Source organism: Arachis duranensis, chromosome 3 (assembly GCF_000817695.3).
Source record: "Arachis duranensis cultivar V14167 chromosome 3, aradu.V14167.gnm2.J7QH, whole genome shotgun sequence".
Classification (NCBI taxonomy): domain Eukaryota; kingdom Viridiplantae; phylum Streptophyta; class Magnoliopsida; order Fabales; family Fabaceae; genus Arachis; species Arachis duranensis.
In genome coordinates this window covers 39,458,171-39,471,632 of record NC_029774.3, presented here as the reverse complement: position 1 = coordinate 39,471,632, position 13,462 = coordinate 39,458,171, and the positions used below count along the sequence as shown (strand labels likewise).

At 36.2% G+C, this 13,462-nt stretch overlaps 1 protein-coding gene across 2 annotated transcripts; it reads left to right on the top strand.

The window, feature by feature from the left end:
- The first annotated feature begins 740 nt into the window (after positions 1–740).
- Positions 741–3,377, top strand: LOC107478824 (deoxyribodipyrimidine photo-lyase). Of its 2 annotated transcripts, none has more exons than XM_016098960.3 (9): positions 741–1,087; positions 1,236–1,579; positions 1,664–1,907; positions 1,973–2,130; positions 2,209–2,245; positions 2,376–2,434; positions 2,517–2,598; positions 2,691–2,762; positions 2,992–3,377. In XM_016098960.3, the coding sequence occupies exons 1-9, from the start codon at positions 767–769 to the stop codon at positions 3,166–3,168; spliced, it is 1,494 nt and encodes a 497-aa protein (XP_015954446.1). In that variant the 5' UTR covers positions 741–766; the 3' UTR covers positions 3,169–3,377. The 2 variants fall into 2 exon arrangements, with proteins under 2 accessions (XP_015954446.1, XP_015954447.1); XM_016098961.3 differs by having other exon boundaries at positions 743–1,087; positions 1,667–1,907.
- Positions 3,378–13,462: the final 10,085 nt, after the last annotated feature.

Below are 13,462 nucleotides of genomic sequence, written 5' to 3'. Positions count from 1 at the left end.
TAATTTGGTTATATTGTATTTTAATTTGTGTATTTTTGAGTTTAACATTAGAATATAATTTGGTTACATTGTATTTTAATGTGTTATTTTATTAAAATTTAATTATTTTAGTTGAATTATAATTAAATCGATTGAACCATTAAATTATTGAATCAATAGTTAAAGATAATCGGTTTGGTTTTTAGAATCGGTTTGAGTCTCCTTGGAACCGGTTAAACCGTTAGATGTCGGTTGTTTTGAGAACGTTGTCCTTCCCTCCCTCGAGTCTCTATCTCTAGTCCCCTCCCTCCAATCGAGCCGACGCTGCAACGTCTACTCGTCGCCATCGCCGGCTCTCTGCTCGTCGCTCTCGCTGGATCTTTGCTCCGGTCGCCGTCGCTGCTTCCTATGCCTCCCGTCGGCGTCTTTTCTTCTGGATACTTGAAAGTTTAAAACCCTGTTTTCCCGATTATTGTGAAATTGATGTGTTAGCATTTTAGGGTGAGAACTTATTTTGTTCCGTTTCTGAAATTTTTAATTTTTGAGCCATTTTCTTTTGGAGCCTTAATGTATGGCACTTCGTGTGGTTGAAGCTTTTGTTTTTCTATTGTTTTGCTTACCATTTAAGTTTAATTGAAGACAAATAGAAAGAGGAAGACATAATTCTGATGCAGTTTATGAAATTAGTAATCCTCCTACAATGCAACAAGTTTCAAGCAACATTTATGCTTTGGTTTAGCAACAAGTTTCATTGATGCTTAGCTAGTTTTCTTCATCGTTCACAGCAATGGCTTCTGCAGCATCTCTAATGTCATTGCAACCGGGTCGAATTCGAACCCTCAAAGAAGGATCCAAAGCTGGTTTGGGAGCAGGTATGGGTCCTGTTGTGTACTGGATGTTCAGAGATCAACGGGTCAAAGATAATTGGGCTCTCATCCACGCTGTTCATCAGGCCAACAAGTCCAACGTCCCTGTTGCCGTTGTTTTTAATCTCTTCGATCAGTTTCTAGGCGCCAAGTCCCGCCATTTAGGGTTTATGCTCAGGGGCTTGCGCCGTGTCTCCGATCAACTGCACCAAACCCTTCAAATCCCCTTCTTCTTGCTTAGGGTAACTGAACTTCCCAATCTCTTCAATCCGAAACTAATTACATGTCTGTTGAATTTTCCTTTGAATTTTTCGAAATCTGAATCATTACTGAATGTATGATCAATTTGAGCTTATTCACTGTTCAAAGATGATGCTTCTGTAACTTTAGGGAGAAGCAGAGGAAACAGTGCCAAAGTTTCTTAGTGAATGTGGAGCTTCTATGTTGGTGACAGACTTTTCACCCTTGCGGGAAGTGAGGAGGTGCAAAGAAGAGATTTGTAAGAAGGTGAATGAATCGCTTACCGTACATGAAGTGGATGCTCACAACATTGTGCCCCTATGGGTGGCCTCTGAGAAATTGGAGTATAGTGCTAAGACAATTAGGGGAAAGATAAACAAAAAGCTTTCTGAGTATCTGATTGATTTTCCTACCATTGAGCCTCAAACTAGGAAATGGACCATCACCAAGAATCACTCCGTTGACTGGGATGATCTCATTGCTGATATCTTAAGGTTAGTGTTCGGTACTACTTTGTTGGCTTCTGGATTCTAATAATTAAGTCACGTGAATATGTTGACATGCTTGTTTGATGGAAGTAGGAAAGGAACAGAGGTTCCTGAGGTCAATTGGTGTGAGCCCGGGGAAGATGCTGCAATGGAAGTATTGATGGGAAGTAAAAATGGATTCTTGACTAAAAGGTTAAGAAATTATTCGGCAGATCGAAACAACCCTTGCAAACCCACTGCCCTTTCTGGTTTATCTCCCTATTTGCATTTTGGACAGATATCTGCTCAGCGATGTGCTTTGGAAGCTCGGAAGCTGCGCTCTTCATGTCCTCAGGTTTCTTCTTATCTTATATAATGTGTTTAGTTTTGTATAACCTAATATTGACCACTTGTGTAAAGGCAATTGATGCTTTCTTGGAGGAGTTGATTGTTCGGCGAGAACTTGCTGATAACTTTTGCTTCTATCAACTGCATTATGATTCATTGCAAGGAGCCTGGGAGTGGGCTCGTAAGACCCTATTGGATCATGCCGCTGATAAGCGAGAACATACATATTCGTGAGTCACAATTGTCTTGTTTCTCACTTTACACGGTTTTTGTTTACTTGCATCCTCATCTAACTTCTGTATTTTAAGGAAGGAGCAATTGGAGAAGGCCCAAACTGCTGATCCTGTAAGCCAGTCTTTCATGAACAACAATAATTTTCCCAATTAAATATCGTAATGCATCGCCTCTTTCAAAGTCATGGGATTTTTAATGCCTTGTTTAACTAAGCATTAATCCTAATTGTTGCACATATCAGCTTTGGAATGCTTCTCAGTTGGAGATGGTTCACTATGGAAAGATGCATGGTTTTATGCGGTGAATAACTCCCTCCTTTCTTTCTCTTTTATGTTTCACCTTATAAACATTTATGTCCTCAATTATAAGATTTTCTATACAGCATGTATTGGGCAAAGAAGATACTCGAATGGACAAGTGGACCTGAAGAAGCCCTTGAAATATCCATATATTTAAACAACAAGGTAACGTAGTAGTTCCTTAGCCAACATTCTTTAAATGGGACAGACTTTATTGCCATTTTTTATAAATGACAGCAATTTTCTCATGACTGCAGTATGAACTGGATGGGAGGGATCCTAGTGGTTATGTTGGTTGCATGTGGTCAATATGCGGGGTTCATGATCAGGTTTGCCTGCTACAATGTTCTTATTCACTTCTATTTAATTGAAATATCAGCGAAGAATCAAGTGCCCCTGGTTTTTTAGCTGTTGTGATTGCATTCTTTGATCTATTTGGGCTTCCCAATTTTCTTTAGAAAGAGAACCAGAGGAAACTATAAAACTGGGTGCAAGTTGAACTATTTAGTTTTGTATTAGAAGCTTCATTTTTGGCAATCATGTGTTTATGGATTACAGGGTTGGAGAGAGCGGCCTGTTTTCGGAAAAATTCGATATATGAACTATGCAGGCTGCAAAAGAAAATTTGACGTTGATGGATACATTGCACATGTCAAGAAATTAGTTGGCGAGATGCGGAAGAGAAAGGCTGAGGACTTGCCATCCCAAAATGAGAAAGCACCCCGTTGTTTATAGTTAGTACAATGCCATTGTTTAGCTGATACTAATACTATATTAATGCAGCAATAACCCATCCCATCTGTAGATTTTAATGGTGTATGCAAGATTATGGAAAACTGAACCGCCCATTAAACCGATAGAATTAGAGGTTCAAATATTTAAAGTTCTAATCAAAGTTTAACGGGATTGAACTGTATATAATAAAATAATATATTTATATATTATTTAAAGGGAGCAATTTACATAAAGTCAATTAAAATATTTTTTTAAAAATATTTTTTAGTAATTAAAATTTAATACATGTAATTAATTAAATTATATTATTTTTGTTAAAATTAGACTAGATAAATTGATTTGACTAAAAAATTGGTAAACCAAATTTTAAATTGATCTAAATTAATATTTTTTATAAAAATAACTACAATACCCGTATTATAGAAAATGACTTAAAATACTTCTATTATATATATATATATTGAAAACTTTAAATTCTAACCCTTCTCTTCTCTCTATGCCATTATAGAATTAGGATTTAGGATTTTTAGAATTAATATATATAATAGGAGTATTTTAGTCATTTTTCATAATAATAGTATTGTAGTCATTTTTTATGAAAAAAAAAATTAATTTAGATTGGTTCAAGAGTTGGTTTATCGATTTTTTAGTTAAACCAATTTATCTTGTCTAATTTTGACAAAAATAACACAGTTTGATCGATTATATAGGTTGAATTTTAATTATTAAAAACGTCTTTAAAAAAAGATATTTTAAACATTTTTATATGAGTGGCTCCCTATTTTAAATTGATTAACTATTAAAATATCTAATTTGTTTGTTTGGTTAATTATTTTTTTTATTTTTTGACTGGTTTTTTGCCATATGATTTTTCACCTAAGTCAAACTAGCCTAATAATCAGCTTCTGATTAATTCAGTTAAATTGGTCGGTTTAATATAGTTCTCAAAGTCAAAACCATTGTTATATGGCAACATTCCTTTCTCTGCTCTTAAATAAAATCATGGTCCATTATTTATAAATTTTCTCAGTGAGATTGTTCAAGTTTACAATAACATAGTCCTTCAAGTTTGCAATAAGATAGTCCTTCCAAACAAATATTGAAAATCTGAACACTAACTTTAGGGATGCACTTTTGTGAGTGTGGCCATACTTTCCACACTCATATCTATTTCTAATTAGTGTTTCAACCTTCTTTGGACACTTCCTACATGATTTATAAAAACAATCATCTTTGATAGAATTGATTGCCACAATTGTTCTAGCAATCCACAAAGACCTTCCTACAAATACATGAGATATTATGTGAATATCTTATACCATATGATGTAACGTGTATTTAAATAGGCGTTGGAATTACCTGTGTTGAGTTTAGTGCTTTCTCTATTGTGTTTACTGTGACATCACCTCGCTTAAGTTTGTCAGCCCCAGAACGTGAGCTGTTTGTGTTGACTTGACTAATTCTGACCAAATTGGAGGGTTTAACGGCAACCTCCTACGCGTTACAACATACATATTAATTATTGACTAATTCTGACCGTTAACATACATATGAATCTCTAGAAATTCAAATGTGGAACAAACCTGTTGCGAAAGTCGCGAACTTCCTCGAAATTAGGATTGATGCGTAGCTTTGAAATGTCGAAATGACTTTGCATTGAGGTTTTTTCTGCATTTATAAAATTAATAGTGAGAAAATTTCTAACATCACTTATTATTTAAATTTCCATCATATTGCTACAAAATAAAGGTTAGGAGTCATACCATTCCACCTATTCGGTCTGAAGAACTGCAAGACCATCATCAATGGCTCAACCCTTCCATCATCTAGATATGGTAGTATTTGATCAACCATGTCCCCAGACAACAAACATCCAATACTATAATTACCACAAATTAGTGGGAGAAAACAGGTTTACATATTAATATCATTATAACACAACCTACATTATGTCAGTAGAATTCGTAAACACAACTTACTCAAGGTCTTCAACCAAAATAGCTAAATGCTTCGTTTCCTTCCTGTTGCTTGTGATGAGTTTCATGGGATCCTCCTTTCCAACCACTTCACCCATAATATCTGCAATAAGAAACTTATTATTAGGTAGTTATGAGTCATATACAAAGGAAGTGAAAATGTATTCGCTTCACCTACTAATTGAGAGTCGTCGATCCTGTCAGCATTCAACAACTCTAGAATCTGCATTAAGCGAAATGCTTGAAGTGGGAAAGTTAGAATCTCCACCAAGACCACCACAGTTTTGTGAGAGAAGTTTAAGGTCCACTAGTTCATAGTCGTCCTGGTTTTATCCCTCTTGTCTGCAACTATGAAATTTGTAAAATACAACTCAGTTTGGAATACATGTATAAATGTATAAGAACATGTAGTTTAAATTTAATTAATATTACTTATCGACTATCTTAAAGAACTATTTTCTATGTTATTGATCTCCTTAGAATTGTACTGGCTAGGAGCTTCTGACAAACATACAACATAGACCATGAAGTTCTATTCAAGCTTTTTCGCACTGACATCCATCAACATATCAAATGATTCAGCCATTCTTACTTTCTTAGTTTAGTTAAGGAAAAACTACTACAATCAGCTATGGTTTGACATTAGTTCAATCTAAAAAAAAGTGATGTATCAAAAGATGAAGGTGTGAACATTAGATGCATGCCCATTTTATTGTGAGGTTTGAATTTCAAAGACATCAAATGCATGATTATCGCGCTATAACTATTATTTTATTATATTCATTTCAGGTCCAATGCACATGATTATAGGTTTTTTGGTGTCTTCCACATGTCACTAAAAAGGCAATACACACTTGTCGAACACATCGCATCATTTGTCGACTGAAGAACCAGTTGCTACTCTCATATAATATTATTAACTAGTGTATATCATTTGATGATTCAAACATAAAATTTGGTTATTACTCTTCCTTTTATAATAATTTTTGTTATTTCAAACTGATAGAATGATTCAGTGTAAGCAACTGACATGCCAAATGTTTCTTTATTCCATCAGCGGACATATGATTGTTGGATTAAGTCATATTGTTGGATTAAGTCATCACAAAAGGAAAAAAATAAAGTGAAGATTACATTATAAAATCTTAAATTAATTGTAAACCAATTTAAGTCAATACCAGAATTATAAACAAAACCATCCCCAGCTATTCTGTCTCAGCAATTCTATATCAATACTTCATATCCTCACGTGGAGCAAGTGAAATCACTTCACTGCGTCTACCCAGGGAGCTCAAATTATCATATTCAAAATCATCACTTTAAATTAATCATATCATTACTCCGTCTCAACAAGAACAGCCCTCAGTGTCCACCGACACCAGCATGAGGGACCTCTCAGTTGTACAAACACAAGCAATACAAACAAGTAACACACAATAAGGTACAAGAAGAACAAGTAGCACATAATTAGGTAACATAGCCTGTTTGTACAATTTAGCAATCCAAAACAAATAGGCAAACCCAAGCAAGTCAAACATATGCAAATGATGTATGTATGCCCTATGGCTGATGAATCTCATCTGTCGGTTATAAAGCCAACCCGAGAAGTCTTGCTAGCTAACCGTGGACGGAACACCAAATACAGAGCAAGTGGGACAACGCCGCAACCCTTGCATCTTACCTGCATACCCGGAGTAGGGGACAGCCTCACCACTGCCTCTTACCCAGTGGTGTTATAGTTCTCGACCTGGAGGAAGTAGCGACAGAACACAGCCCTTGCATCTTACCCGAAGCCTCGAACTCTTCCGGAGCAAGTGGATAACACAACTACATTTTACCTGGCTTATTGACCCTTACCCGAGCAAGTGGATAATACCACTGCATCTTACCCAGGGTCACATTCAGAAATACATTTTCATTATCATTACAATTCATTTCATACATCAATTCATTCAAAATTCATACCTGGAGCAAGTGGTTAACACCACTGCATCTTACCCGGTGTCATTGCCTCTTACCCGGAGCAAGTGGATGACACCACTGCGTCTTACCCGGAGGCATATCACAATCAAATTCAAGTTCATTTTCATCATTATTCCAATTCCTTCATAATCATTAACTCATTAATACATTTTCGATACATTCTCCACATCTCTACACTCCTTAATCATATACCTGGAGCGAGTGGTCATTTCCATCGCCTCTTACACGGCACCAATATCTCATTCAAAATTTTCCATCATTATTCATTTACCACATTTAACCATTAATCATATACATATACATACTAAGCCATAATTCAATTCTTATCACAGTCATCCGACCCATACCATACACAGCACTTTCACCATCATCCTCAGCAACTCATACAATCATCATTACTCATCATTCATCATTGATTCTCATTTTATTTCATCCCCAAGTCACCACATGTCCCACCTTCTTTTCATTACCAGGCATACTATAAAAATTTAGGACTTAGAGGATGAAAAAATGGAGGCTTAAAACTCTGATATTCGGCTTTAAAAACACAAAATTCAACTTTTGCTAAAAACAGGGTCACGCGTGCGTGTCATCCACGCGCACGCGTGGAAGGCGAAAAAAAGTGACACGTGAGCGTCGTCCATGCACACACATGGGAAGCAGAAAGGTAGCGCGACGCGTTCACGTCAGTCACGCGTACGCGTGGGTGCGTTTTGTGCTCCTCGCACAAAACCAGCACAGTACCAGCGCAACTCTTTGGATTTTCTACTGGGCACTTGCATCAATACACCGACGCATACGTGTCGGCCAGGCGCACGCGTGGGAGAGTAAAAATCGTGAGTGACGCGTGCGCGTCGGCCATGCGTGTGCGTCGGAGTACGTTTTCTTAAAAAATTTAAACCTCAAACTTCCACCACACATAAATTCTTCTACAAAATTTTTTTTCAACCATTTCTGAACCGTTGGAAAGATCGTTGAATAAACTTTCATAAAAATTCAATTTTGAAGAATTCCTAACTCCGAGGACCGAATTATGGACTGCCGAAGTTGGTCAAAAATCAGTTTTTACCCAAAAACAAAAATCACCAATTTTTCCAATGTTCACAAGCCAAATTCATTTCCACCCATCCAAATGACCACAACCCAACCACATTCACACAATCACACTCAAGAAAACCAAACCTACCTCATCTACGCAATTCAATTTAATTTTGTCACCTTCCACTCCTAAATTCCTAATGTCTTATTATTCCACATTCCTTCCATTTATTCACACACTCAATATTCAATATCCATTCAATCTCATATGACAATACACACATCACTTACCTTCCTTACCTCTTTTCGGCCTCCGGCCCAAATTCACAATTTTAAATACATATTCCACAAACCAATATTCATCATCCAATTTGTCAAATTCTCAACCCACCAAACATACAAATTCACACAATTCTCAACCCAATCATTGATTTACATTACATATCAACTATACCTATTAGCACCATCCATTTACACAATCCAAACTTAATTCTAGGGGCATCTAGCCTAAGAATTCTCATCACACCACATGGTACTTAAATGGAACTTAAACCGTACCTTAATGACGGCGGTTCACACCCAACTTGAATTCTCTTCTCCAAGGCCCACAAACTTAACCCTCCACACCAAAATTTCACAAGCAAATTAAAACTTTCCATTGTGCACAAAATCACCAAATACACTAACATAACCAATTTCACATATATACATTAATCTAGGGTTCATGAAAATGATAAATCACAAGGGTTGGAGGATTTCTTACCTTAACCCACTAAAGTTTGTGATGAATATCACCCATGGCTCATACTAGAGCACTCCTAAACAACCAAAATCATAAAATTACTCAACACCGATAACCAAACTCAAATTTGAGGGAGAAAATGAAAAATGAGCAGAGGTCAGTGGATTACTCACCACAAAACTTCAATAGAATTGTAGAGGACAAAAGGAGCGACGCGTGGCCGTAAACAGCTTGTCAATCGGAGTTTCGGATCAAAAGTTATGATGATTTGAAGTTTGATGGAGTTAGGATTTTTTTTCTCTTCCTCTCTTCTCCATAGCTGCGCCCCACACCCTTTCTTTAGGGTTAATGAGCTGAAATGCTTATAACTAATGTTTATATATATTGGGTCTTGGGCCCATTTTGGCCCGGTTCACATGGTTTAATCCGTTGGCCTAATTTTGGGCCAAAACCTTTAAGATTAGAGTTTTAAATCGTATTTTAAATATTTATATCTTTCCAAATTATAAATTCTTATTTCTTAACCTTGTTCACTTATAATTAATTTTCTCAGCTACAGTACCAGACAGATCGTAGCCGGTACTACCAGTCAAATTTCCAATGCGCTTTTTTTTCCGAAAATTATGTTTTCCGACTCAGAAAAATTCACTGAGTCCAAATATCATATTTAAATTATCAAATTCCAATTGTTAAATTTTCTAACCATATTCTTTCCTATTTAATTTATTATTTAATTAATTACGGTTTGACCGGGTTTTACATTCTACCCCCCTAATAGAAATTTTCGCCTTCGAAAATTCCATCCGCCACCACGAGTACGTAAGCGTAGTCTGCCTTTATATCCAACGCATAGTAGTCCCAAGGTCTTTTTACTCTGCGCGCTTCTGTTGCCGCGCTCTGATTCCTTTATCTCCAATGATCTCGATCATTCGTCCAACGCCGATCAACGGCCTCATTCATTACTTTCATCATCTCATCAACTAACATCTTATTAAATCTCAAATCATGTCATCAATAATATCACCATCATCATTAATCATAGTCATCATCCCACATCACTATAATCAACCAAAAATTGTCACCATGCTTTAATCATACTCCATCCTTATCCTCTCTCTCTGTCAAGCCAATTACCATTAATCACAGCTCAACACCAAGCATAACCTCCGGACTTACTTTCTTATTCCCAAACCCTTGGAGTTATATATAAATTTCTGTTTAAAATTCTTTGACTAATTAATCAAAAATCCCTTTGTTTCTAGAAATCAAATGAGTTTGAGATAACAAGTTAACAAAATCATAAGAATCCGATTTTCTTTAATAGTTTATAAAAGCATTCAAATCACATCTCTTTTGTTAAAGTTACTCAAATCAAAAATTATTTTCAAAACCATAACCAACCACTCTTTCAAATTCTTAGAAAAATTCCGACAGCACCTCCCTTAAAACTGGAGTTTGCCACCCGTCACGGGTCCTCTCCTTTAAACGTCAACTCAATCAAAACCAACATTTCAAATCAACGTTTTCAAATCCATCATTTAGGACCATTCCTTATCTATTTAAATAAAAAAAAACTAAAAGTCACAGATTCAATCCATTTCACCAAAAATCCAGAAATCAACCAATTAAATAACGAACACAACATATCAATCTCAATAGAAAATCGTTTACATCACAGGCATTTATCCATTTGTATTAATCTGCTAAACTTATCAGGTATTCAAAACCCAAAGCATTTTTATTTAAAGCAAACCCCTACTCGGACCATCTAGTTTGGTTCTAAGTCTAATAATAAGCTCGACATTCGTAGTTTTATTGTAAAGGTAGTATTATAAAATCATGCACTATCTTTTAAGCCTGATTATTGCAATTACCTCAATCTTACTGTCGCAATCGACACACATCCTAACTCCCTCCTTGTTGGAAATTTCTTGATACATGCCCTGGTAACCCGCACTTGTAACATACACATAACCCCAATCGGCACGGTCTATTTGGGTGATAACTTCCATATCTCTGACAGCTCGAAACATTTGAAGCAGCCGCTGTCTGTTTTCTCCTTATCGTTCCCTCAGGACTCCTCAAACCAATATCAGTACAACATCAGTATTTCAATTTAATGGTTTTCAAATTTGTCTTTCAAAACCAATCATTATAAATCTTATTCTAAATCCAAGATCACCATGACCAATTATTATAGTACTCATCTCTCAAACACGACGACTTACACTCACTCATCATCTAAATCCAATTACGCATCAACAATCATTTCCTCATCCATTTCGGAACCATCAAAGCTCATTGCCACAATTTATCCCAATTTTCTATAATCATTATCTGCATTAGTTCACTAATCTTTTAAGTACTTAAAGAATAAAGCATTTTTAATCATACCCTACTGTTCCTTATTATTTCCATATTATGTTAACGCTCCAGCAAGCTTCTACTGTGTCACTCTGATTTTCATCTGCTAAGAATCCAATGGTAACTTAGATCCCTAGCGTATCTCTATGTTTAACTCAAAATTTCCTCAAGTTCATTAATTTTCATGAACACGCTATCTAGGTCCTCAATCAACAAATCTCAAAATCTCTCACTCCACTTATTCCTCCTTAAGCGTAACGTCATAGCCTTACATACTAAGCATCCGATGAATCCCATTTATCAAAACTACTGCACCTGTCAACCAATATCAAACTCAGCCAAGTCCAAGCGCAATTCATACTCTACCTACCTCAACACTTAACAATTCGCCATCCACCCAATGTCATTCCAATTCACATCCTAATCATTCAAGACCTATAACATAAGTTTCCTGATAATTAGTCATTTCACAATTCCTACACAAGTGTTCAATTTCACAAACTTTCATTCCACTTCGAATCCAAACTATAGCAAAACCTCTTCACAAGCCTCCTATACTCTAAATCCTCAAGATCCTATAAATTTGAACCTAATTAAACAAATTATTCCATCAACTATTCGCCTCTAAGTATGTCACTCAGCAATTCCAAAACCAACACATATCACTCATACCACTGTCAAAATTCCTATCTTGGCGTGCTCTCACCAGTTTGCTTTTGGGAATTCCTCCCCGATTACTTCATTCATGTCCATGAGACACCATTCGGGTCGTGTCCACACTAGCCAAGCGATATTGAGGTGATCAGACTCAATATCTCAAGTTAAGTGCTTCAAATTACCAAAGGTACACTCATGGACTTCATGCTAGACGTATCGATTATATACTATAACTAGCACAGGTACAGACTCAGAGTATGCATTGAAGCATAAGCAGTTCCATCTCTCAGGCTCACGAGGACGAAGTGCTCTAATACCATAATGTAACACCCTAATATTCAAATCCTTATGCTCGAGTCATAAGTCAATGATAATAAGGTGGTACGACTCTCAAGTGGATTTTTAATACATAATTATAAGTACAATTGAAAGGAGTATTAATCGAGAAGGCTGAAAAGAGTAAAAATAAAATCGCGAATCGTAACACTCACGTATCAACAAAAGATAAAGCGTCTATCGATAGCGATATAAAGATAAGAATGAGATCCAAAACATAATATAGGTATATGGTATATGTAAGTAGCCACTAGTCGCGACCCGCGAATTTTAGGCCAACTAGGATACAGAGTAAAAGCAACTTGACAACAAAAGTTTCCTATCTCTCCCAAAAGATGCACAAGGGCCTCTATAGGCAAGTTTTTCAAAGGATTAAATACATAGCATGAGTTTTTAAAAAACAAAAGCGGAGAAAATCTAAGCAAAATGAAAATAAGAGATCTTAAAGGTCTTCGCTATCTCTCAGACAAATCACCGCTCACTGCTGAGCACCTGGACCTGCATCTGAAAAATAAGAGATATATACGGAATGAGAACCCCCGACCTATGGTTCCCAGAATGGTAGAAGTTCCAAATAAATACAATGCATTATAATAAAAACTCACTAAGCATCCTAAACTTCCTTTCACCAAATATTCATCCTATGATTTCGCTAATCCATAAATAGGCAGCTGTCATAAGGGAATGCTAAATCTAATTCATCTACCTCATGCTTCCCAACTTTCACTATCCAACAATTCACAATCAGAATTATAAACAAAACCATCCCCAACTATTCTGTCTCAACAATTCTATATCAATACTTCTTATTCTCACCTGGAGCAAGTGAAATCACTTCACTGCGTCTACCCAGGCAGCTCAAATTATCATATTCAAAATCATCATTTTAAATTAATCATATCATTACTCCATCTCAACAAGAACAACCCTCAGTGTCCACCGACACCAGCATGAGGGACCTCTCAGTTGTACAAACACAAGCAATACAAACAAGTAACACACAATAAGGTACAAGTAGAACAAGTAGCACATAATCAGGTAACATATCATGTTTGTACAATTTAACAATCCAAAACAAATAGGAAAACCCAAGCAAGTCAAACATATGCAAATGATGTATGCATACCCTATGGCCGATGAGTCTCATCTGTCAGTTATAAAGCCAACCCGAGAAGTTTTGGTAGCTAACCATGGACGG